The sequence below is a fragment of the Phycomyces blakesleeanus genome (assembly GCF_001638985.1).
Source record: "Phycomyces blakesleeanus NRRL 1555(-) unplaced genomic scaffold PHYBLscaffold_9, whole genome shotgun sequence".
Taxonomy (NCBI): domain Eukaryota; kingdom Fungi; phylum Mucoromycota; class Mucoromycetes; order Mucorales; family Phycomycetaceae; genus Phycomyces; species Phycomyces blakesleeanus.
The window spans coordinates 143,371-169,939 of record NW_017265142.1 but is presented as its reverse complement, the minus strand read 5'-3'; the positions used below and the strand labels follow the sequence as shown (position 1 = coordinate 169,939).

The 26,569-nt window shown below is 39.2% G+C and overlaps 7 protein-coding genes across 7 annotated transcripts; 6 read left to right on the top strand and 1 right to left on the bottom strand.

Moving 5' to 3' along the window:
* Positions 1 to 711: 711 nt before the first annotated feature.
* Positions 712 to 2,509, top strand: PHYBLDRAFT_181116 (hypothetical protein; the record flags this gene model as incomplete). The annotated part of the gene is made up of 7 exons (XM_018438420.1): positions 712 to 735; positions 857 to 1,261; positions 1,351 to 1,536; positions 1,588 to 1,680; positions 1,737 to 2,027; positions 2,092 to 2,275; positions 2,333 to 2,509. The coding sequence occupies 7 exons, from the start codon at positions 712 to 714 to the stop codon at positions 2,425 to 2,427; spliced, it is 1,278 nt and encodes a 425-aa protein (XP_018292170.1). The 3' UTR covers positions 2,428 to 2,509.
* Positions 2,510 to 5,138: 2,629 nt separating this feature from the next.
* PHYBLDRAFT_167555 (CCHC-type zinc finger transcription factor) lies at positions 5,139 to 6,494 on the top strand (the record flags this gene model as incomplete). The annotated part of the gene is made up of 1 exon (XM_018435669.1): positions 5,139 to 6,494. The coding sequence occupies one exon, from the start codon at positions 5,139 to 5,141 to the stop codon at positions 6,492 to 6,494; it is 1,356 nt and encodes a 451-aa protein (XP_018292169.1).
* Positions 6,495 to 9,600: 3,106 nt separating this feature from the next.
* PHYBLDRAFT_158623 (hypothetical protein) lies at positions 9,601 to 10,307 on the top strand. The gene has a single exon (XM_018433825.1). It carries the CDS (start codon positions 9,650 to 9,652, stop codon positions 10,289 to 10,291), a length of 642 nt encoding a protein of 213 aa, XP_018292168.1. The 5' UTR covers positions 9,601 to 9,649; the 3' UTR covers positions 10,292 to 10,307.
* Positions 10,308 to 10,655: 348 nt separating this feature from the next.
* PHYBLDRAFT_144584 (hypothetical protein) lies at positions 10,656 to 12,782 on the top strand (the record flags this gene model as incomplete). The annotated part of the gene is made up of 1 exon (XM_018431246.1): positions 10,656 to 12,782. One exon carries the CDS (start codon positions 10,656 to 10,658, stop codon positions 12,780 to 12,782), a length of 2,127 nt encoding a protein of 708 aa, XP_018292167.1.
* A 1,030-nt stretch (positions 12,783 to 13,812) lies between these two features.
* Positions 13,813 to 20,163, top strand: PHYBLDRAFT_11382 (hypothetical protein; the record flags this gene model as incomplete). The annotated part of the gene is made up of 3 exons (XM_018428357.1): positions 13,813 to 13,883; positions 19,632 to 19,842; positions 19,897 to 20,163. Coding segments are annotated over 3 exons (549 nt in total), but the record flags the coding sequence as incomplete, so codon positions are not given.
* A 1,126-nt stretch (positions 20,164 to 21,289) lies between these two features.
* Positions 21,290 to 23,094, top strand: PHYBLDRAFT_63924 (hypothetical protein; the record flags this gene model as incomplete). Its single annotated transcript, XM_018441201.1, has 4 exons — positions 21,290 to 21,311; positions 21,593 to 21,815; positions 21,960 to 22,958; positions 23,031 to 23,094. 4 exons carry the CDS (start codon positions 21,290 to 21,292, stop codon positions 23,092 to 23,094), a joined length of 1,308 nt encoding a protein of 435 aa, XP_018292165.1.
* A 64-nt stretch (positions 23,095 to 23,158) lies between these two features.
* PHYBLDRAFT_38190 (hypothetical protein) lies at positions 23,159 to 25,958 on the bottom strand. Its single transcript, XM_018440102.1, has 7 exons — positions 25,690 to 25,958; positions 25,533 to 25,627; positions 25,244 to 25,484; positions 24,075 to 25,148; positions 23,714 to 24,004; positions 23,537 to 23,645; positions 23,159 to 23,449 (listed from the first exon to the last, which is right to left on the bottom strand). The coding sequence occupies exons 1-7, from the start codon at positions 25,897 to 25,899 to the stop codon at positions 23,355 to 23,357; spliced, it is 2,115 nt and encodes a 704-aa protein (XP_018292164.1). The 5' UTR covers positions 25,900 to 25,958; the 3' UTR covers positions 23,159 to 23,354.
* Between the last annotated feature and the right edge of the window lie 611 nt (positions 25,959 to 26,569).

Sequence of the window (26,569 nt, the reverse complement as noted above, 5' to 3'; positions counted from 1 at the left end):
TAAACCAAGATGACAGAAAGCTTTTATAAAATACATTTTCTCTCTTCTTAAAGATAAATATATCACTCCCACACCTGCTTATAAAGCTTTATACATGTAGAATAGCCGAGGTTATATACTAAACAGCTTTGTGCCAGGTTAATGTTCTGGAAAACCTTTTAAAACTCGTTAATTACTTGTAGGTGCACAAGAAATAGAATGGGAACCTTTGGAAAGGACCAGTGCTTATAATACTAGACGTCACATATAATGTTTCAGAATTTATAATGGTATCTTAGTTTCACTGTAAAAAAAGGCTATTTGTTTGAGTACAAGTGCCTTTTTATATATAAAAAACGCATACATTTAGGGCATATGCTTTATATGTATTGTATAATATAAGAACCACAGAAATGCGTTCTCATGATAAGGCTAGAGACTTTTGAGACTAAAATACGATGTGAATCTTATTTAAAAGGACTAAAAAACTATGTAATTGAGTCAAAATATCCTTACTTTGTAAATGTAAGACTTTTAAAAAAAAACGCTCGCCTTTTTCTTTATTTTTGGGCTCAGCGGGATAATTGCCGTGACTTGTGGTCTTGAACACATCGTTAGGCAACAAGACCCTCGTTCATTGTAAGCCATACTACTCTCTTTCTCTCTTTCTTTTTCTTTCTTTACACGTACATACATATTGTATTATTCTTCTCTTTTGAAAATTTACCAGCCATGTTATCTTCTAAATGCTTAAAGGTACCTCACATAGAACAGATCAAACAGCTCTATTATTTCCTAAGATAATTCCCATACGCAAAATCTAATATTTATATTTATCTATGCATATATGTATTTATATTTTAAAAAATAAAAAAAGTCATCTTCTTTTTTCTACCTGGCGCGTCCAACTGTACAATGCTTTACGAGACGCTCTAATTCAACCTCTACACCTCCTGAAGCGCCTCCAAACACACCACCAGACTTTTACTCCACAAATCTTAAGCGACCACAGCAACAACCACAGGAACACCGTTTTCGGCATGAATCTTCCGAGACGCCTTTTACCGAAGAAGGGCGCCGTAAATTTGCTCGACTGAGAAAGTACCAGTTCCATTTGTCAAATATTCCCGACGCACCCGAGTTTGGCACAAATCAATATCTTACGATTAATGAAGAGCTTCAGCAGCAACTCAAAAAAGTTCTAACCCGATTCAATGCTCCGATCCGATATGCTGTGGCCTATGGAAGTGGTGTATTTAAACACACCGAAGATGATGGCAAGGTAAATTATATACAAGAATGGAAATTGGCAAAAACAAATACAATCAGAGTTTATTGATGCGTGTATTTGTTTTTTGTTTTGTTTTGTAGAGGAAGAGAGTACTGGACTTTATCTTTGGTGTATCTCATCCTGCTCATTGGCATGCATTGAATATCCAGCAGAATCCACACCACTATTCAGCTTTACGTTTTTTAGGTGCCAATTCAGTAGCAATGATTCAAGAGAAAGTGGGTGCGGGCGTCTACTTTAATCCTTACATAGAGATCGATGGCATGGTATGTGTATCTCTCAGGGATTAGGCTTGTTAATTTAGTCTTGCATTATAGGCTATAAAATATGGGATTGTTTCGATTGACACCTTGTGCAGAGATCTTATTGACTGGGATACCCTGTTTCTTTCTGGAAGAATGCAAAAGCCTGTAAGTCAATAGTTGTATTCAATAACAGGTAACATCTAAAATAACACACACACAAGGTCAAGATATTGAGAGACGATTCGAGAGTTCGCTTGGCAAATCAAGTCAATCTTACTGAGGCAGTGCGCGTAGCTCTATTGACTTTACCTGAACAGTTTACCGAGGATGAGTTTTATAAGAGAGTGGCGGGCATAAGTTATGTGGGCGATCTTGGGATATTTAGAACAGCGACCAACCCATACAAGGTTGCTGGTATGGTCCAGTCTCAGCACAGCCAATTTCATCGTCTCTATTTCAGTCTACTTGATGACCTGCCAAATGTCGATGTGTTGAGTAATGGAAACTTGCAGGTAATATGTATGAGTTTATATAATAGAATATTGGCAAATTACTGAATAAATGAACGGCGATTAGCAAAACTTGAATCCGAAATTCCGTGGATTGATGGTACAAAAATTACCAAAGACATTGTACAAGCACGTATTAGATGAACACAAGCGTTATTGCTCTAGTAAGAGCATTGCTCTTGCTGAGAGTACGACTGAGCTAAACGAGCAGGTGGCTACATCCCCTCATCTTAAGGAATATTTTGACAGAAGTAGGTATAGCGAAAAAAACATTGTATATTAGTACTAATATTTTACATTTCATAAAGGTCTTTATTCAATCATTGCTCGTCCAGCAAAAATACAGAATATCAAAGGGATTTTGACTGCTGGATTATGGAATTCTGTTCGAGGTTCACCCTAAGACTTGCTGGGTTGTCTTTTTTTTTCTCACTACTTTTTTTGGTCAATAAATTATTGTTAGTGGCATTGTCATTGGCACCCTTATATCCATAGTTATATTTTTTGTGAGCAATATATATATATACTCACTACAAAACAGAAGAAAATCTATTTCTTTAAAACACTAAAAAGACACTTTAAATATCAGGCATATATCATTTATTGGGCTCGTCTATAGTTGTATTGTACAATTGAATATCATGATAGCATTTAATTTCCAAAGTATGTATGCATATAATAATGTATAGAGTTTAGAATACATCTCCCCTTCCCCCCACTAGAACGCTGCAAATAATTAAAGTCAAATTATGCTTTTAGTACAGAGTAAAAATGACGGTAAATAGTTTTTATATAAAGTAGGCCATTAACTATATATTTAGCTTTTAACTTTCTTCTATTCCTGAATGAGTTTGCTAAGTAACTAGCGAACACCATTAATTGGTTATAACCATACCATCAATCATCAGTTTAGTAAGCAATTCAATACAAGAGACAGGCCTGAAATAAGCTGTTACAACCTTTCTGCGGTAGCTAGAGAACAATGGCTTAATTACTCGTATTTAGAGTTGCTTACAGTAAAACGCACTATACAAGGCGCACAATTGAGTTAGATGATGTTAGTATTTTTTTTGGACGAATTACAATAGTAGTTTAAAAGGTTTGTTTGCCTATTTTAGATAAAATAAGAATAAAAATTGAAATTAGAGAAATGGAATGAATGTATTAAACAATTGCTGAATTTACCTGTAAGGGTGTGTCAAAGAATTATATCAATAATACACACTGATTATAATTATTCTGACGATGGAGGGCGCTGGAACGGGGACAAGCAAGCGCCATTGTTCTTTACGGCCATCACATCCTAATTCCAAATAACCTTGAAAACGCTTTACTTGCACTGCAATACTGCTTTCCCATGGTCCAAGCCCCAGACTTGACATCCATCTTCGATTTCATTCCGAAAATCGGACGGCTTTTTTTTGGGAGGCATTGGAATTGCTTTTCTTTGTGGTTCTTGAGAACAGAAATGATGTTGAATAGCCATCAGAGTATACAATGTTCCTAATATTAACTGTTTAATTTTGAAATACTATTAAAAGTCATTGATAATGATTTACTTGAATGCCTTTCTACTATTAGAAAGACTCTCTCTGGCTCTAAATCCAATATTGGAGGAATCGAAAAGCTTGTAATAAAAATAAGACAACATTTCCTCGTTCTTAGAGCCTTTAAGATATTCTTCAATTCCAGATTCTTTTACTAGTCTCCGAAATGTTGAGCGTCAATTTGAACCGATTTTATTTGAAACGAATAAACAGGTAGAAGAGAAAAAAAGCGATACCCACGTTTATCGGTATATCTGACAGGACAAAAAATACCATCTTTTATCCTTGCCTTTACGGTGCTGACAAAGTTTAAAGCTGTCGTCTTATGCGGTTGAATCTTTTGGAGCTTTTTTCCGAATATTAGAGGTTGATTAGTGTTAATAGATATAAGGACTTTTTTTCATAAAGAATTGAAATGCTTTCTGTTCAACGATGCGGCAAAAGGACGTTCTTTGAGTTTGTGATAGACATATGCTTTAGAAGCGACAATTTCCGGTATTACTCTGTGATAATAGCTTTTTTTTTTTTACTTTTGTTTGAAGAAAGTGAAGCCATTTGAAATACATACAAAGCTGGGCATACAAGGCACTGGATTCAGAATCTATTGGCTGATAACGCGACTACAACGTATTGATGTTTCTGGTGGTTTTCTTGAGAGCATCTGTCCTTTCAATAGATGACGGTTATGGCGATCTTTTCTTTAGTTTTTGGCTGTAAATATAATAAGTAAGCAAGCTTTTTTTGGCCCACCGTTAGCCCACGACAATAAAATTCAGAAGAATTGCAGGTGAGGATCTCCAAAAAATAACGTATACTTCTTTTCATCAGCAATGAATACGTTTGATACTTACTCTTTAAAGCCTTCTTTTCTCTTTCTGAATTTTCAGATGAGGCATCTTCATGTTTGCGTTTCGTGTTTTTGTCACAAGTTTTGTAAGGAAAGGTTGAAGGACAACATTTCGTATTCTGATTAATTATAATGATGCTCTCTTCAATTAAAATTCTGAGGTACTGATATATTTTCAAAGCTAATCGTGATACGATTAATATAAAACTTTATTATAAAAACAATAAACCCACCAAAGACGGTGGGAGCAGAAGTTCAATAAAAAGCTGGCAAAGCTTACCAGAGACTTAATTGGTGGTCTGAAAATAAATTAAAACAAAAAGTAAAGAAGATCAATGAAGAAGATCAAAGTGTTTGATGTGCGAATCTATAGGAAACAGATATTGGGAAATTGAAATTGAAATTGAAACAATCGTAAATACTAACTACTATGCATTTTGGAAAACCCAAAAATACTCCTTTATAGTGTATTTTTCTTATAATCAGGAAGAATTATTGGACTCCGATATTTTTTTCAAAAGGCAAAAACTTTGTCGGAAATGTCAATACAAAAAAACCGTCGCTTATGGACACGGAGAAAGTGTTTCTGAAAAGAACTGTGTGAGCAGCTTGTTTGTAGTGACATTTCCGACAAAGTTTTTGACTTTTGAAAAAGTGCGGTGTTCCAATTTAATAGCAGGGGAAGAGAAATATTGAGACTTGAATCTACATCTCTGATGCATGGCTCTTTCCACTAACACTCCGGAACCACCAGGGGTCAAAAACCCCTCCACCACTGGCTCATCTCCACCATTGGCAACCTCATTCACACCAATCTCACCTACTCTGACACCACTATACTCACAAGTAGCTACACAGAATGCACCTCCACTCACCGAAAAGCAACCACATGTTATCTTTAGCTCTACAAATAACACAACCCCACGTACCTGGCGTGTAGGGTCCTCTAAGTTCTCTGTATTCTTTACCGCCCCACCAAAAACGTCACCCAACTTCGACCCTTTCTGGAGAGCCCTTCTCGCAGCTTACCCTCGCGAAGTTAACATGGGAATCACTCTTGGATCTCGCTCTTCCCCTGATACATGCGAGCTCCACCTGGCTACCAGTGCTGACTGTGAGAGAGCGTGCTCTCATCCTTTGGTAGTCGGCGTTTCATCTTTTCCCGCTCAACCGGCTGTTCCCATTGGCACAATTGTTCGCCGTGTTTTCCTGACCAAGCTTCCTCGTGTCCCCTATCCGGAACTTGCTACACAGCTCACGAAATGTATGTCTCCTTTTGGTAAAGTGCGTGAGATCGCCGTTCACAAAACGTATGGGTTTTTTGACGGCTCTGGATATGTTGTCCTTGCCAACACCCCCACTGACGAGGTGCCATCCGATTCCCTGACGTACCAAATAGCATACGACGCTACGCAAAAGATACTCGGTAAGTGGCCTTCGATGGGCTCCCACTGCACTTATTGCAAGGAAATGGGACACGAAGTCACCCAGTGCACTAAGCGCCCAGCCGAAACCCGAACGTGCTTTGGATGCAACAAGATCGGCCACCTGCAAGCCAATTGCCCGCACTCCTCCGATCCGTCCAAGACTTCTAAGACCTCAAACAAGCGATCCCGTCACCCCCACCGCAACGTTAAGCTCGATCGACCTATCCGCGAGCCTAAGCCTCTGATTCCGACTGCACTATCGCTCACCTACGGAGGATCCGAGGCTTCCAAGCACAATCCGCACAAACCTGCTTTGCTTGAGTCTGCAAAACTAACCCTACCGGCAACCCTCCCTGCCATCGCGACAACATCTGCGACAACCACGTCCTCCGGCCCTCGTCCCCGAAGTCGTTCTGTTGACACTCCTGTGAAGGGCTGGGACGATGAGATAGACGACGACATGATCACTGACTTCACGGATAGAGTCGAGGCTCGGACTCTCCGTCTTCAGAATGCCTCTCGCCTCCCTCATCTCCGGTTTTCTCGGACAGTACGTCCAATAGGCCGCAACACATCCCTCTCACCTCCTCGCTTCACTCCCCCACATAGCAAGAAAGCCCTCGACGCAGAGGCCAAGATTAACCAATGATAAAAATAGGCACAATGAACTGTAGGGGTCTACCCAAAGTTGGACACCCTGAATCACGCTCCTTTTTTATACGCCACCTACGCTCTCAGGGAATTGATATACTAGCCCTGCAAGAAACCCATGCCTCCTCTTCTATGCTTCAAGACACTTTTGACCAACAATTTCGGTCATCTTCATCTTTATGGTCGCCACACTGTGGTGTTGTATGCCTCTCCCCCCATATTATACTCACAGACCCTTTATTTAGTCCTTGCGGCAGGTGCATCATTACAACTGTCACTCATACTGACAATAAATTTTCTCCATTCAAGATGGGTGTCATCTATGCTCCCGCCTCTCGAACTCCCCGCTATGATTTTCTTTCTTCCTTACTGTCGACACCTGACCTCATTCCATCCAATCCTTCCAACTTCATTTTATTAGGTGATTTTAACCATGCCATTCACTCTAACTACGCTCTCGGACGTCGTGCCCCACTAGCGTGGCTCCAGTTTCTGGACAACCATATGGTTGACTGTGTCACTCCTCCTGGCCAGAACCCACAACCCACCTTCCACCGCGCCTTGTCTTCCACTACAATCGACTATATTCTTGCCTCTCCTGATCTTCACCCTCGCACTACTGACTCCCAGGTGAGATATATTCACCAAAACTGGTCCGATCATTGCCTGTTGACCGTCCGCTTGGCTCTCCCTTCCACCCAATCCTCTGGTAAGGGACTTTGGCGTGCTAACCCCCGACTTGCCAGGTTGACATCTTTCTGCACCGACCTCAACACTCTTCTATCCACCCTCATCCCTGCCCTTCCCGCAAACCTCTCTCCTCAAGCACGATGGGACTCGATAAAGAGCGAAGTCATACGCTTTATCAAGTGTTTCTCTCGCCACCTCCGACCCTCTCTCACCGACCTGGAAGCAAGCCTGCAACAACGGAGAGACAGACTAATACACCGTTTTCGACACCAGCCTGCACAGAATTTTCAGCTGCCTATTGTTGAGCGGCTTCTGCAGCAAGTCCAACTTGAACGAGTGGAGATCATGTCCCTTAGGGCTGGGAAACACTGGCGGGAACAAGGTGAGACCTCTGCTGGATATCTCAAGCGCACCATCGCCACTCGTCAGTCACGCAAGTCAATTGCCAGCCTTTGCCACCCTGCAACAAACGAAATATGTTCCACCCCCGAAAAGATGACCGAAGCAGCTGCCGCCTTTTATGAAGGCTTGTATACCCCGGACCCTATCGACCAATCTGCTCTGGACGACCTGCTCTCTCACCTGCCTTCTGACCTTGGTCTGTCAGAAAGTCGGCAGACTGCCCTCACTCGTCCTCTGTCATTGTCTACTATTCGCTCTGGTGCGTCGCGCACTCCAACCTCTAGCAGTCCCGGTCCCGATGGCTTACCCTACGAGATCCTTCGCTTGATACTAGACCACCCAGTCTGTGGTGATCTGGTTTCGGAAGTCTACAACGACGCCCTATCAAAAGGCATTTTTCCGGAATCCTGGCAATCCACCTGCGTTTGCCTGCTCCCAAAAAAGGGCGATCTCACCTCTTTGAAGAACTGGCGCCCAATTGCCTTGATCAACACCGATGCCAAGGTATTTACCCGATTGCTGAATGCTCGCATGATTACCACGGTCACTTCACTTGTCTCTCCTTACCAGACAGGGTTCGTTCAGGGTCGCTTCATCGCCGATAATGGAATGCTGACCAGGCTGGTCATGGCACAAGCCGCCAAGGAGGGATCAGCTGGTGTTGGACTTCTCCTCGATCAGGAGAAAGCATATGATAGAGTACATCCGGAATATTTTCGCCAAGTACTGACACACTTTCGATTTCCCTCCTCTCTTGTCACCTCGATCTCTAACCTCTTCTTTTCTACTAAATTGCAAATAAATGTGAATGGCTTCCTCTCGCGCCCTTTGCCTCAATCTCGGGGACTACGCCAAGGGGACCCTCTCTCCCCTATACTGTTCAATCTAGTTTTTGAGCCTCTACTACGACGAGTGATCCATGACCAGTCCTTCTCGGGCTTTCAACCATCTGTTCCTGCTGGTCTTTCTCCTCTGTCACCGATCAAACTCCTTGCGTACGCTGATGATTTACTTGTTTTTCTTTCTGACACAGGGCAGTTGTCTCGCCTCCACACCCACCTCAACACCTATGCTGCGGCTTCCAACGCCCGCGTAAATCTTCACAAGACGCAGGCATTTTCACTTTCGGGCTCACCCCTGCCAGACTGGTCCTCACATCTACGGACCCACAATATTACGGATTGGCATGGCCGGACCTCCTCCTCTTCTCTTCGCTATCTGGGATATCCAATTTTCTCCTCCATTGCCCAACGAGACTCATTTGGCCAGGCCCTTCTTTCTAAGATTGAGAATAGCTGTATTCTACACGGCTCACGCACCCTGTCCTTCCGCGGCCGTGCCACTGTCATGAACTCTCTCATTCTCGCCCAACTTTGGCATGTCTTGCGCGTAGTATCCTTCCCCGTCTCTTTTCTCGAAAAAATACGCACTCTGATGCGCCGTTTCTTCCGCTTCCGTTCGTTCCCCCCCATTGCTTTGGACACCCTCTGCCTTCCTCGCTTTCAAGGTGGTCTTGGCATCCTCGACCCGATTACACAGCAATGCGCTCTTCAGCTTCGTTGGCTCAAGCCAATAATCCAGAACCCATTGGGTCCCCGTGGTTTGGTCCCCAAATGGATGGCTTCTCTCCTTCGCACTGAGAATACGGATTGTGATCCCCTTCTACTTTGGATCTTCCCAGACTCTAGACCTCGCACCCATCGCTCACTGGATTCGCCTCTTCATCTTGTCCTGAAGGCCATGGACCACCTCCCGCACAAGTTTGACGACGTCCTCACGAATCTATCCACGTGCCTTATGTTGCCCTTGTCCTCCATGGTTAATAGCCCTCCCTCTCATCCGCCCTACCGACAATCTTGGCGAGACCTGAAGGTTAACCACCTATACCAAATTGATCATAATTTGGACGTCCTGATGCCCATTGCCCCTGCTAGACCTCTTCCTCGATTTATCACTCTTAATCGTATCCTGCAAAGACTTCTCGACCGTTCACTTGTGGCTCACCCTATCCTTTTCAGAGCTTGTATTCCTACATTCATCCTAGAATCGCGACATTTGGATATGCCTCCTCGAGATGGGTCCCCCTTTGACTTTGATCCCTTCATCTCTGCTCTGGTCCTCGGCAAACCTTGGTCACGCTTGTCCACGCGCTCTTACCGGCTGACCTGTTCTCATCATCATGCTAATGCTCAACCACTTAGCCCCCATCTTAGCCCTCGCCAACTGCACTCTTTCTGGTCTTTCGCACTTCCTCACCGGGCCCGTAATGTTTGGTTTCGCGGCTTACACAACAAACTATCGTGCCGAGCTCTTCTGCACCACATTATGCCCTTCACTGTTTCTTCACCTCTCTGCAATATCTGCCAGATGTCAATCGAGACGCAAGAGCATTTTCTTCTTTCTTGTCCTTTGAAATCTGCGGTGTGGTTAGGCATTTGGTTAGAATTTTTCGGCACCGTCCCACCACCTTCTGCACTTTCCTCGGCATTCACATCCTTTCTCTTCCCTCCCACGCTGAACCCCAGTATTCCAGCCGCCTCGGTTTTCGGACTGACCATCCTTGCTATCTGGGACCACCATTGGGCACTCCACTTTAACTCTGCTCCCTTTTTACCTTCCTTGGTTCTTGCCACTGCTAGGAAATCAATCTCCCGCATCTGCTCAGAGCTCGAGCTTGACTCCGCTGACTCTTCCCTCGCATAACACCACATTAACATTTTAACAAAAAAAAAAAAAAAGTTTAAATCACACAAAAACAAGTCAAAAACCAAAAAGCCAAAAACATCAAATAACCCCCATAAACCCTCAAAACAAATGTTGTAATTTTCTCTTTTGCCCTACTCATTCAGAGAACTTTAATAAATCTGAGCCTGTCACAGCTCCATACAAACAAAAAAAAAAATACATCTCTGATGGCATCTCAAGGCAGATGTAGAGAATTATATATCCTAAATTAGTAATTACGTGTAACATGCGGAGTATAAACCACGTTTTTGGATATGACAGCTGTCTATCAAGACTGCCCTGAAAACACTTCTTTTACTTTTACCAAAACAAATTCTTAAAAATGGGTCGTAAAAACGCTCGCTCTATCCTTACTTCTAAAATGGCTCGAAGAGAGGGCGGAAAATTCTGCGCCAAGTCTCAAATTATTACTATTGATACAGAAAAGGAAGCTGGAGAAAAGGAACCTGTTGAAGATCAACCTGTAGAAGAGTACGACTGGGAGCTCTTGGATTTAGATACGGATACGATGATTGCTGCGTACTATAATAGCTTTCTGACATGGAGACCAGACGCAGGAAAAAATTTGCGTGGACTCTACAGAGGAGACTCGAGATCATCGATTATGCGCAACAAGAGAAAAATGAAAGAAGAGCTTGAGGCAAATAAAGACAAGAAGGTCAGAACGTTTGCTGATTTCGGTTTCTCGGTTCCTGTTGCACCAGTTTCGCCTGTAACAGAAGCATTAACTGTATACAAGCAATCGAAAGATGAGGAACTTGAAGAGATTCTTGAAGCTTATGAGAAAATCTCTGAGATGATAAAGCCTCCAGTCAGTTCAGATAGCGAGTTGGGCAAGTTTGCTTTGTTTGAAGTAAGCAAACACATTGCTGTGAAAGAGTATTTCCGACGCCTCTTGAACAATTGCAAGAAAATCGAGGCATCTGAAAAAGCAGCAGAGATTTTTTGGACAACACCTTCCAAGTACCGTGGAGAGGCTGTCCGCGGTTGGGCCAAAGAATTTCTTCAGTTTGGCAAAATTTCTGAACATCAACAGGGCAAGCATGCCAAGCGGTCTTCAATTGTAGACGATGAAGACCTTAAAAAGAAAGCAATCGTTTGGCTTCGTGCTCAAAAAGCAGAAAGACGAACTGTTGTGGATTTGAAAAAGTATCTCGATGAAATGCTTTTTCCATCATGCCTTGGTGTAAAAGGCAACGTGGCTATAAGCACAGCATGGAAATGCATGAGAGCTTGGGGGTACGTCCACCGCAAGAACAACCAGGAAGTATATTACGATGGACACGAAAGACAAGACGTTGTTCAGTATCGCCATGCTTGGGCAACGCGAATGATGGGATACAAACAATGTATGTCAGACTTTACTGGGGAAGATGAAGAAATTGAGGTGACCCCTCTTCTTTTGGAGAACCAGAAGAAGCTGGTTATGGTGACCCATGACGAGTCCACCTTTTATGCCCATGATGGAAAGGTGGACATGTGGCTTGAGGAAGGTGAAAGCCACATCCGCAAAAAAGGTCAGGGAAGATCTCTGATGGTCAGCGAGTTCCAGTGTGCTTGTCATGGCACTATGCGAGTGAAGGGATGGGTCTCCCGCAGAATATTTAACGTTGGGGCAGCATATGACGGTTACTGGACAAGCGAAGACATGCTTGACCAGCTGAAGAACCATGCTATCCCTCTGTTCGAAAGCTTGCACGAGGGGTGCACCGGTGTCTTTATTTTCGACCAAAGCAGCAACCACAAAGCATATGCCACAGATGCCTTGGTTGCCACCCGCATGGTTCTAAATCCAAAGGTCGTTTCTGAAAATGACAAGTTCATTTTCAAAGATACAACGTTTTTGAGGGATGGACGTATCATCCCTCAATCGTTTTATGAGACAGTCTTTGAAGCTGGAAGGAAAGGAAAGGGGCCGGTGGAGAAGAGACAGTTTGTTGGCGTCCAGCGGATCCTTCAGGAGCGTGGACTGTGGATGGAACTGGATCCATCCAATCTTTCTAGAAGATGGAGAATGGACTGCAATGGAGAAGAAGCAGAGAACCACTGTTGTTGTGCCCGCCACCTCTTGGCCTCTCAGCCCGACTTTTCTGGAAAGAAGACAGCTATTCAAGAGGTGGTGGAAGAGGCGGGTCACATATTTGAGCTGTACCCCAAGTTCCATTGTGAATGCAATTGGATCGAGCGTTACTGGGGTGCAGCCAAACGTGTGGCTCGCCTAAACTGCGATTATTCTTTCAAGTCGTTAGAAAAGAATCTCCCGTCTTTCTTGGACAGTGCCTCTCCTGTGGCTGGTTCTCCTTCAATGATCAGGAGATTTTATAAAAAGACTTGGAGATATATTGAAGCTTACAGCAAGTTTTTGGATGCTAAGGATGCTGATGCTGAGGTGAAGAAATTCACCTCAAGAATCAGTAAATCTCACCGCAGCATTGGCATCCATGATTAAAAAAAAATAAAAAAATAAAAATTTATAATTTATAATATAAAATGCTGTGCCTATGTATAAGTTTCAATATTTCAGTTTTTTTTCAAAAACTAGCGGACATTTAATACTGGTTTTTATTATCGGTGTTTTAAATGAAAAAATTGACACAAATCCTAAAATTCCTGATTTTAATAAAAATACACTATATAAAGAAATTGTAGGCTTTTTTTTCAAATTATAACTTTAAACAAAGTGTAACATAAAACAAAAAAATTGGGAAGAGGTTGTTATTATCGCAAGACCATGATAATCCTCGTCAATTATATGACTCAAAGCTTGAGAACCGTCTTCACATATGAATTTAATGGAGGACAATTTGGTATAGTAAAATCTGAGATAATTGAGAAAGGAGGTGCGTATTGTTTTCTTAATTACAAGTAAAGCTTTATACAAACAGATTCTTTTTGTGAAATCCATTCATAAGAGTTAATAGTCAGCCACAAGGTATTGTATTAAGCCACATTATATACACTGAAACTAAGGCTTTTGATTTTATAACTTCTTGTTGACCCTAACATTTTGAAAAAGTCTTTTTATTTCTTAGGTATCCTCTATATAAAGGGAACTTGATGTACTCATTGTATGATTTTCTACAAGCAAAAATGAATTAAAATCTTAAAAGTGTGCCTTACAAAGGTGTTTCACTATATTTATTATTATTATCATTATTTTGATGAGAAGCCATTTTACTAATATAATCAATGTGGCTAAGTGCGTAATACTGCAAAGGGCATAAATATCCAAATAGATTTAAATAAAGAGCTAATATATATCTTTCTTCTTCCTGCGAATATCTGCCATGTTTATAATGAAACTTATCATATTAACATCTGTTATTCTATGCATTACTTTCTTGACAGAAGCTGTACCCACCGGAAGCCTTAATTCAGGTGTAATACGATTACCCATTACCAAGAAGCATTCAGCCGATGTTTTGATCAAAAGAGGCGATCCAGGATCTTTTGTGTCAGATATATACAGTATACAGGGATCTGAGTATGTTGTCCATTTGGATATAGGTACTCCACCACAAAAATTTTCGGTATTTCTTGATACTGGAAGGTAATATAATGACTGATGTATAACCACAAGCGACAAAACTAAGATAAAACATATAACCCAAACAAATAAAATATATACAAGCCATTAGATTAGCTCACACCTTACTTTGTAGCGCTGATCTATGGATCCCGTCTACTAAATGTGATACGGCTCAATGTCCATTTTCTCGTTTTGATGAGACGCTCTCCTCGACCTTTACTCCGACTGATCAGAACTTCACTCTTAGATATGGAGGTGGAAACTCTACAGTAACATTCGGAATTGATACAGTATCCTTTGGAGGGGTTACAGTGCTAAATCAGCCAGTTGGATTAGCTTCTGTAGTTAAAGGTGCTGGCATTCTTCCAGGAGCAATCAACTTCACACTTTCAGCAATCAACACAAGCCCTAAAGCATTAACTCTTGAGGATGTTTCATCCAATGGACTCCTTGGATTAGCCTTTATCAGACTAGCAGAATACAAAAACTCCAATGAAAATAATTATGGATCGCTTATATTCAACATGATCGATCAGAAAATTATTACTGAGCCTATATTCTCTGTGTATCTCGGAAATCCCAGTGCATTGGTTAATTCCGGAGAAATCATTTTTGGTGGAATCGATTCTACAAAATACACTGGTGAACTGCTGTATTCCCCTGTAGCCAAAACAGGTCTTTCGGACGATTATTCCAGTACTGGCCCTCTTGCAAGTGCATATATCTACCACACTTATTGGGCCACATACGCCTACAGTATCACTGTTAAAGACAAAGGAAACGCCATTGACGCAAAAATGCCTTCTGATTCAGTATTTATGTTTGATACTGGTACAAAACTATCATACTTTCCTCTTGAAATAATTGTAAACATAATGGATGCAATATTGGGTCCAGAAAACTATGGCGTCGATCCAAGATCTTCACTTTTTGTCCTTGACTGTAGCGCCAAAAATTCAACTGCCAGTATCCAACTAAACATGCTGAGCTCACATGACACATTAAATACCCTTACCATCAACGTTCCTTTTGGAAATCTTGTGTTTCCAGAAGATGGAACCTCAATTGAAGAATCCTCTATTTGCTACTTTGGGATAAGAGCTTCCATGTCTATGCTTACAGAAAATCCTTTTACTTCATATATTATTGGAAATACTATACTTCGACAACTTTATCTTGTTTATGATATTGGGCAGACACGTATTGGATTTGCGAATGCAATTGGTAACGATATTACCTTTTCTTTAAGTTAAAAAAAACAGCGTTATAATACACTTATAATCTTTATATAATATAATAATTATTTTTAAATAAAATTTGTATAAAATTATTAGTTACATAATGTATATCTATCCCATACTAAATATCGCTGGAAACAGCTGGCCATCATAGTAAACGCATGCTATTTAATTCAATGAAGTTATGCTTTATTTTATTAATATATGCTGCTTGATTACATCCAAACACTATGATTTGGAGAAATTATTTTGCAGCAATTATGTAAATTGAAACTGCATTCAGATTATATCGTGTTTGTAATTACAGTCTTTTCCTTTAGTCGAAAAACTCAAATGTGGCTTGCTGTTAAACGTCCGGGTGTTACATTTTGTCTCTGCTGATTTATGGTGTGTCTTATAGATCTAGTCAGTAATACAAGAAGATCAATTCAGTTTATTATAAGAGTATCGATATATATATTATCGTATTTATTACCACAATATAATAACGATATGAATCTTGGAGTATTTAAATCGAAAACAATGTGCCCTATCAAAAAGTAATATACCATTGAATCCTCTGTTTAATACCAGCAATTAAAATATTAGTCACTCTAATGATAAGTATATTATTTTGGGCTTATGTTATTAGCAGCCACATATATTTATTGCTTGTTTTTGTTTTATAAAACCATGGTGATGCTTATACTATAATTAGATTCGACTTCTCCTAAATATTTGTAAGCAGATAAACTCTCAGAGAGAGAGAAGATATTATATTAGGCTTTGTTGACACTATTGTGGTAATAAAGGTTTTCGGTGGACCAGCTGAGAAAGAGCTATAATCAAAAGACTAGAAAGAGAGTTTTATTTTGTATTATGTCGTTCTGAGAATATTTTTAATTAGGATAATGTATACATTTCTTCTTTAATAATTGGTGGAGCATTCTTATTTTTAGCTTCCATGCATTACTCAACTGGCTGGGAAGCAATGCTTTATTGACATGATTATATATATATATATATTGCTGGATGAGCAAAAGTTATCCTTCTATAGTCAATGTAACTAAGACTGTTACACTTTGAGTGTAACTATGACAATATATTTAAGTAAGCAATTATTAGATGTCTTTGATCTTCCAAGACATCCTTTTGTCAATATGAAAGCTATAATACCAGAGATTTCTCTCCTGTGTGCTGCTACCTTGATGGGAGCCATACCAATTGGAAACCATGGTCCAAAAATAGTGCGTCTACCTCCCACCAAGAAACATTCAACCAAGAATATGATGAAGAGAGCCGCCTTTCAATCCAATATCTACAGCTTACATGGAAAGAATATACTGTAAACTTAGACATAGGCCCTCCACCACAGAGGTTCGCATTATTCCTCGACACTGGAAAGTATGAAAATGGCTAGTATACGATTACATAAAGTGAATCAATTAGAAATAATTTAAAAGCTAACAATTTTTTATAGCGTTGATTCGTGGATTCCATCCACTAGATGTGATCCAGCTCTTTGTCCACTTACTCGGTTCGATGAGATACTTTCTTTTATCTTCATTCCAACAAACCAAAATACAGCCCTTGTATACGGAAATGGAAATTCTACTGTTACTATTGGAGTCGACACAGTGTCTATTGGAGGTGCTATAATATCAAACCAGATCGTTGGATTAGCTTCTAAAGTCTATGGCGCTAGTATCAATTTAGGATCTATAAATAACGCTCGCCAAGAAATAAAAGCCAAATCCTAATACATTCACACTCGAGGATGTTTCATCAAACGGGCTGCTTGGATTGGCCTCTGAAAGGATTTTAAGATATCAGGGTCCCACTGGAAAATGTTATAGCTCGCTCACACTTAGCATTCTCGAGTAGAAAATCATTACGGAGCCTATTTTTTCCATCTATGTTGAAGTTCCCAGTACGTTAGTTAACTCTGGTGAAATAATTTTTCGGTGGTTTTGATTCTACAAAATACACTGGTGACATAGAGTACTGTCCTGTGGCTACAGCTGATTCTGGCTCAGAGTTGTCTTCTAGTACCACCTCTCTCGAAAACAACTATTCAAGATACATAGATTTGTCTACCTACGCTCGTAGCCTCACTTTTGAAAACAACGGCGAGACATTAGATGCAGACATGCCTCTTAATTTCTAATTTACATTTGGTACTGATACAGCTATATCCTACTTCCATCGTTCAGTGATTAAAAAAAAATAGTCAGTGAAATCTTGGGCTAAGCTGAATATATATTTAATAACGGAATCTCCGTATTTAAGATTTACTGTAATGCTAAAAAGCTGGAGGCTTCTATCCAGATGGTGATGACCAGCACTGTAGGTGTATTTAATACACTTACTATCAGTCTTTGGTTCGGCGATCTTGTTCTTCCGTGTGATGGAAAAACAGCCAAAACGTCTATATATTGCTACTTTGGCATAGGAGCATCTCTGTCTACATTTTCTGAAAGCCCTTATAAGTCTTACATCATTGTAGATAGTTTGCTTATGGTGTATTTTTCTTATACACTGGAAAAATAATTGGACTCCGATCGTTTTTTTCAAGACCTAAAAAGTGTTGTCGGAAATGTGAAAACTGAATATGTTTTACATTTCCGACAACACTTTTTAGGTCTTGAAAAAACGTGGTGTTCGAATTTAATAGCAGAGAAAAAGAAATATTGGCCCTAGATTATTCATTTCTTATGGCAGACTACGAGAATCGATCCCCCTAATATAGTAATACCATGTATTATGCGGTGTTTAAACAATCTTTTGTCGTGAATATATGAATTTGTGACTGCATAAAGTTCAATATTTAGGATTTTTTTAAAGCTGGCGGACATTTAATGTCATTTTCATATATCGGTATTTTAAATTAAAAAATTGGCCCAAAATCCAAAATTTCTGATTTAAAAGAAAATACACCATAAGTATCTATATCTTGTTTATGATATTGGCCAGGCGCGGGTTGGATTTACAAAAACAATTTACAGATGAAATACCAGATTCGCATTATATACATTTAATATAAAACACCTTGGGAGACAGTTAATAATAAAATAAACACAGTTCATTTAATTATAATAGGCCACACTTTATATTACTGGCAGATGTTAATTGACATTTTAATGTTTTAACTGGTTAGTTATACAACATGACTGTATTGAGGGGTAAGCTCTTTACGAAGAATTGAATAGTTGGCAATTGTGTTTAGATTGATTGTTAGGTAATGAAACTCACGGATGCTCGTTTCATGTACATGAACAAGTTATTTAATATCATATAGCTTATACTATATGAGCTGAAAACATTCAGGTCATTTCAATTGCGAATAAGCTTACAAATGATATAAAGTATATACTCTAATATAGTAAAGTGAGATTTATATACCTAGTATACTATTATTAGAGTATATGTATATATATCTTAAAGCTTCTCCGACTTTCAAAGGTAAAGGTCAAACGTAATTACTTGTACTGTGAAAATACTTACAGTAATAATTATATGCTTATTATGGTTATATAAATATTCTAATATAAGTTGGCAGTTATACGATGGATAAAAAGAAATACATAATGCACTTTATATAGCCATAGCTTAAGGAAGAGAGCATGTTTCATGAATGTTTAAAGATGAATAAAAATAAAAGTAAAATACTCAATGGTATTCTATTAATATCGTTTTAACAAGGTCATGCAAATCAAATATATCTTTGTGTTTTTACAGACCGTTCTCCCGAAGGCTGCGGCAAACATATTTTAATGGCTGTTTTTGAGACAAGATAACCACTTGTATAAGTAATCTTGAGACTGTTCTAGACTTCAGGTCTTACAAGAAGAGCCTATACTACAATGGGTGCTGAAAGAGCTAAATCATAGTTTAAATCTGTAGTACACATTTACAAAGTAGGTACCCTGAAAACAAATAATCAAAAATCATATAATCCAGATATATTTCTCACAAATAGCAAATAATAGACGCATCTTTATTTACTTGAAAAATATTAAAAGTCTATCTACAAACTCTTTTACTGCTAATAATCAAACGAGGAAAAGGTATTTTATGGTTTATTATCAAATATGATATATTTTTCTTGCTATTCTAAATACACAATAATTTAATAAAGATGCTCTGGTTGTAGTAACCACTCTGTTAGATTTTGGATTTTGGACTTTTTTTTTCCTATGATAGTCTTTGCCCCTACATTATTTCTGTTCACCATTATCCTGACAGAAATATTCTCCCCTGCAAAAGCTAATGCAGGAATGGTGCGCCTGCCTATTATTCGCAGCAAATATACAGCTAGTACTCTGTTCAAAAGAGGAACCTTTCAGTCCGATATATATAGCATAAAAGGAACACGACATGTTGTTCATTTGGATATAGGCACTCCACCACAAAAGTTTGCGTTATTTCTTGACACAGGAAGGTAATATACTGATTGACACCGTAATTATAGCAAGCAAAGAAACAATCGTGATATAGGAAGTTTCAATTGGATCTAACTATCCTAAAAATTAATAAAAAAATATGAATACAGTACAGATCTATGGATTCCATCTACTAAATGTAATCCGGTTCTCTGTCCATTCGCTCGGTTTGATAGTACACTTTCCTCTACCTTTACACCAACCGATCAGAACTTTGTCATCAAATATGGAATCGGAAATGCGACTGGTACCTTTGTGACAGATACGGTGTCTATTGGAGGCGCCGTTATAAAAGACCAGCCATTTGGGCTGGCATCTACAGTCTACAAGGCGGGTATATTTCCAAGCGAGATTGGCGAATCATTTGCAGAAGAGAACCGAGACTCTGAATTACTTAGTATTTCCGATACATCATCCAACGGAATCCTCGGAATGGCCTTTATCAGTCTTTCGAAATATAATAATACTAATGGAAAGGGCCATGGCTCGCTTATTTTTAACATGATCGAACAAAGAATTATCACAGATCCGATCTTTTCTATCTACCTTGGAGACCCTAGCACAAGTGAAAATTCTGGAGAAATCATATTCGGTGGCATCGATCCTACTAAATACACTGGTGAACTACTATATGTTCCTATTGCCAACTACTCAGCAAGTGCTTTACACACAGCTCTTCCCAAATCACCTAAAATCAGCTACACCGGACACGGATATTGGGCTACGAATGCCCAGAAAATAACGATCCAAGACAGAGGCACATCTACTGATGCCGGAATGCCCCCGCTTTCATATTTTATGTTCGACACGGGTGCTAGTCTGTCATTTTTTCCTCGCAAAATTGTCGAGAATATTGTTGCAAAAGTTGTGGGCTCAGATAATTATCAATTTAATTCAGCAAAATCTATATTTATTCTGGGCTGTGATACCCCGTCGTCAGAAGCCATCATCAAACTCGAGATGGGCGCCCCACACAAGGACATCTTCGATCCCATCACCATTACTATCCCGTTCTCTGAACTTGTTTTGCCTGGAGACGCACTGACAATAGAGGAAGCCACTTTTTGCTATTTTGGTATAGGTGCCTCTTTGCCTTCACTTATCGCAAGTCCTCTTACGTCGTATATTGTAGGAGATAACATTCTCAGAAACTTATATCTTGTATACGATATTGGTCAAACACGCATTGGATTTGCTGCTGCAATTGACAAGGGCACTAGTATTAATGTACAGGTTACTAATATGCGATGAGCTGTACTATATAAAATTGTAAAATTACCGTCAAAGCCAATACGTTTTAAATGCTGTTTTATACATTTTCTTTAAATATATCAAACTGTCTTGTTTCTATTATAGAATGAGAATAATAAATTTCCCAGAAGTCTTATCTTGTCTTTTGTTTTTAATGATATACTACATTCATAATGGCAATAAAAGATAACACAAGCCTTATATTATATATTCCCAGTCTCATTATGTATACCCTCGAATGAGAAACACCTTTAACTGCTATATATATAGCTCTTTGACTATAGTCGAAGTATAAACTAAAATCAATTAGCAGGAGCCCAATTACTCTCTACAGCTTTTTGAGGCTTTGAAGTTTCAGCCATATATTTATTACTATGGTTTGTCGTGGCGCTGGCTCATTTTAATGTGATATCGATGATCATTACTAAACAGATATTTTTGAGTTCTAAGGCGATTCCTTTTTCTTTAGTATTGTAAATAAATTAAACTGAACAATCAGCAAATACTTGGGGAATAGATGTTTGATATCACACATCAACGTAAATATTGATTTTACTAGTACTCAAAGCTTCATAATATCCACTTGCTGAAGCCTCTGCTCTGAAGCCTGATTTAAAGTTTTTTTTTGTTATTATTATTTGAACCTTTACAACCAAAGAGTTGCAATGTAAGATGTAAAATAAAAATAAAATATCTTTATAAAAACCATAATCTATCGTTCGAGTAAATATTATTTATAAAACTCAATCCTGTTGAATTTTGCTACAAATTTTGCCTTGTACCTTCGTTTTTCTATTCCTTCAGGCAATTCTTATAACAGAGGGGTTTTCAATTGATCTTAATACACCTGAATTGATACGCTTACCTATTCTCTACAACCCTCACAATTCCAACGCCTTTACCGGAATACAAAACAAAACACTTGCAAGAAAACGAGACTATTTTCAGGAACCTCTATATAATATCAATAATGTACAGTACATGGTTCAAATGAGCTTTGACATCCCACCACAAGAATTGACTCTCATCCTAGACACTGGAAGGTAAATTTTAATTCAATCAAATATAAAGAAACTAGGGGAAATAGTAGACACAATAGAAAGAGACACTTCTTGTCTCTAGTATTAAGAAATATAGCTGAAAGATGAGTAGAGAATTAAAGTAGTTCTCACCTTTTGAAGTTATAGTGGAAACTTATGGGTTCCCTCCACCCAATGTGATCCTAGCCTCTGTCCAAATAGACGATTTGATCAAGCAGCCTCCTCAACATTTGTTTCAACAAGCTTTGATTTTGTTGTTAATTATGTTATCGGAAATGCTACTGGAGCCCTGGCTACCGATACTGTTACTATTGCAGACACTACAGTGATAAACCAGCCATTCGGAATTGCCTCATCAACCTATGGAATACTACCTCAACCACAACAGAATTCTTCTGCTCTAGGATCAGAAGAATCAAGTAATCAGGCTAGCAGTCATTTAAAAACAGCCAATGGTGTTTTGGGGTTGAGTTTTCCAAAGGCGACAGGTCTAGAAAGGCTCCAGGAAAAGGGATACATGTCATTTGTGTTTAACTTGGTAGAACAAAAGGTCATCTCAGATCCTGTCTTTTCCGTTTATTTAAGCAGCTCAAATATTGGTGGGCCTGCTGGTGAAATCATATTTGGAGGAATAGACCAAACCAAATATTCTGGAGCTTTAGTTTACGTTTCTGTAATGCCATCGAATACACTATCCAATCCATCGGCCCCAGCCACTCTTCCTTCAAATGGGTATGCGGATTTCTCTTATTGGGTTCTGCATTGCCAAGGGATCACAGTGCAAAGAGAAAATGTTACTACTACTTTACCGTTGCCTTTGATTTTACTTTTAATGTTTGATACTGGTGCCACTCTGTCTTTCTTTCCATATGAAACAGTAGAGGCGGCTCTTATTTCTATCGCTGGCCCAGGTGGATACCAGTTCAACCCCTCGACGTCTCTTTTTAGCATTGACTGTAGCCTCGCTTCATCGAATGCCACGGTTCATTTTCATCTATCAAGTACGGGATCAAGCGGAACCAGTCCAACCGCCATCAATATTCTAGCCTCAAATCTGGTTTATCCTGGAGATGCAAGAACATTAGAGGAAGCCAAGGCTTGTGTGTTTGGTATCGCTGCCTCTCTTCCTTCCGTAAACTCTAATGAGTTCACCAATTATATTGTTGGCGATTCTATTTTACGAAGCCTTTATCTTGTTTATGATGTGGGGTAAAAAAGGATAGGCATCGCTGCCAAAAATGGAATGGGTAGTAGTGTTACTGGATTTATTCCAGTTGCATAAGAAGAATGATATTAGAAATTAAGATGCCATAATTTTAGTAGAGTAGAGTAGAGTAGAGTAGAGTAGAGTAGAGTAGAGTAGAGCAGGGCAGGGCAGGGCAGGGCATTAATTTATTTATTTGTATGAAAACTTTTTTCTTTTTTAATTAAAACAACTGTCCCATTTTTTATGTAATTTGTGTGTATTTGTTGCCTTTAAAATATTGAGCTTGCATTTGGCCATGTTTTAGTATTAGTCTTTGCCATTATTAAAATATAGTATTACTTGAGCTGATTTGTAAGAGGCTTGATGTATTTTTCATGGTATGGGGGTATATCGACTGATCCAGGTGCTTGCAAAATGCTATCAAAATAAGCTACATAATAATAGTAATAATAAATATATATATATAAATTAATCATTAATAAACTGCACAAAAAATAAAAACAATCCCAATTTTTACCTTGGTAAATGTCGCCGTCATATTTTGCAATAGGTGCCTTGATAATAAAGTCAGGGTAACCAAAGCCATCTGTGAGACCAATAACTTGAGAGCGGAGAGATTTGCAATACTTGTGGGCAATATCAGTAAATATAAATATGTCAGATATTAGCGTGATGGTCAATTTAAAGCACTTACATCAAAGTAGATATATTCAATATCTTTGATCTGCTCGGGACTCAAGAATCCTTCTTTAAATCCCTGGTCGCTGTACTTGTAAAGGATGTGGAGACCCCAAAGGACAGTGAGGCGGTTCATGATGGAAAGAACACCCTTATCAAGAGCAGGATCAGCAGTTGATTTGTGATAGGCAGCAGCATTGGTAGAGAATAAGAATACAGCACAATGCATCTCAGCTACACGAACTGACTCTAGCAAGACATCATTGTGGGTCATTCCACTCTCCAGGTTCTTTTGAATACTATTCAACTAAATAATAATATAATTTATATCAGTATCCAGCTCAAGTAATAATACCTATGAATCTTTCTCTACTCACTCTTTTAACCAAAATAGTGCATAGAGCCCCTTCAACTACACTAAAGTTTCCAAGACACTGCGAGACATCGGATACATTCCATTTGGTATTACCAAGATATTCTTCTGCATAATTTATATATTGAGTTGGGCTCTTGAAGCTAAATTTTGGGTACTGGTTGAATTTGAGTTTCTGCTCAAGACGGAACAGTAAATGACGAGCCGCTTGCTGTAGCAGCACTACGTTATCACCGCCTCCGGTAGTCATAACTCCCCAGTCACCTATGATGCTTCCAATTGCATTGTAAGAAGAGTAGGCGTGACCGCCACAAGCACGTCGACAATCTTCGAGGATTTCAGAAGAGTACCATCCTGTCAGTCCTTTGAAACAAGCAGCCATTGCATGCATTTCGCCCATATAGTTAAGATATGTCGCGGGGTCCATATTGCCACCAGCAGTCAATATTGAGAACTGTTCATCTAAATCCTTTTGTGCTGTCTTGACCATGTACATGAACGATATTGCCGGAACCAGTTTCACATAGTGTGACTGATAATCCATGATCTGCTCGTTTTTTGCGCCCTGGCGACGGACTACGCCATACCGTGTAGCAATAACAATAGCTTGCGAAATCAGTTGTGTTGTGACAAGAACAAGAGAAAGACGTTCTGGAATCAAGGTGGCGTACATCACAGCTGGATTTGGTGGGGGAGAGAAGTTTCCGTGGCGATCCAAGCTGACCCATCTAGAAAGCATATTCTTACGAGGTATGCGGTTGCGATGGAATTGAATCCAGCCATTATCCAGTCCCAAGTGACCAACCTTTTGACCAATATCACCAGCTACAACATTAGGCATAAGCGAGCCATCTGTCTGACTACGGAGCTGGACAATAAACCAGTTGAGACCAACATTCTTTCCGTGAATGATGGTTTGAGCAATTGCTACGGTGTGGGTTGCGGTCTGGCCAGCCATTCCAATCCACCATTTGCTTGAGGTTACAGTGGGAGATTCGAGAACAAATTCATCAGTTGCAATATCATATGTCGCTGTTGTTTCAATATCACGAAGAGCCGAACTATGTCCCAGCTCAGTCTAGATTTGAAAGTATATTAAGTTTTATGTGTACACAATTGTATTACCGATAGATTTTTTTTGTTTTATTTATTTATTTATTTATTTAAGCTTACCATAGCAAAGCAGCCAATGACCTCAAGGTTCTCTATTTTGGTGTTCCACTTGTCTTGCTGATTTTTGTTTCCCAGCATGTTCACAGCATTACGGAATAAAGAAGCATGGACAAAGAATCGCATCGAGAAGGTTTCGGAGTAGATATTCGTGGCCCATACGATACTATCAATTTGCTGCTTGGTCAAGTTAAGAGCTTTGTCTTTTGAAAGTTGAGTAGTCCGGTATATTTGGCCCATGGCACTGTAGACTTGTATTAATACCTGTTTGCTTAGGCTGTAGTCAACTTACAATTCGCGGGCCTCCGGTCTAGACATCTCAAGAAAGTTGCGGGGAGGTTGGACTACCAACTCAGGGTCATTTTTGATAAAATTATAAGAGAAGTTCTACTTGTATTATTATTATTTAAATAATTTGTCAGGTTTCAATATAAACGTCTCGTTCTTACGAGTAAATTGTAGGCGTCTTCACCGCCTGCCCAGAGCCACTCCAGCTTCTTGATATCAAAATCAGCGGCAGCACGCTCTGTAGTCATATCTTTTGGTGCCTGGAGAGACATAGCAGAGGATTTCAAGTTGAGTTGACCCTTGATTTGTTCAAGCCGAGCAAGGGCCGCTTTTGCACTTGGATCCGATGAGTCTTTGAGAGGAATTGTCATGAATGATATTAGGCAAGGTAAATTTGAACTGTATGAGAAGTTGTATAAAAAGAAAAAGGAGAAGAAACCGATGAGATGAGATGAAATAAATTAAACTATAAAGAGAAGATTTTTTAGGTAACAGACCAAAAGTGAATACAGAAAATAAAAAGAAAGACCGCACCCTAAAAAGTGGTATTTAGACTGAGTAAAAAATATATGAATATTTAGCAAGCCATAAAGCCTTTTATTTATACACTACTTTAGAGGTAACTTAGTGTATCCTTGGGTTAATACAATGTGCAACTACCAACATAATTTTATTATTTGTGACAATTGATTGCTTAAAGGCTTAGCATCAGTTTCTGGCCGAAAAGACCAGTAGACATATCAAATCCATTGCTTTTTAAAGATTCCTTTTTTTTTGGTTTACATGATAGCCAATTGAAGAATACATTTGATTGAATTATCCAAGTTTTCACACGTTACTGTTCATTTAACAGACATATGAAACAGCTAAATAAAAGCACTCCCACGCGCACACAATTCATCTTTCATTATAGTTACAATCTTTTTATCTAAATCTGACTCTCTCTTTTTTTTTAACATATAGCTTAAAAAAAATAACTGTGTTTTATGCCAAAGGGCTAGGATAACTAGCTGTTAATTATAAGCCCACAATTCTTTGTAG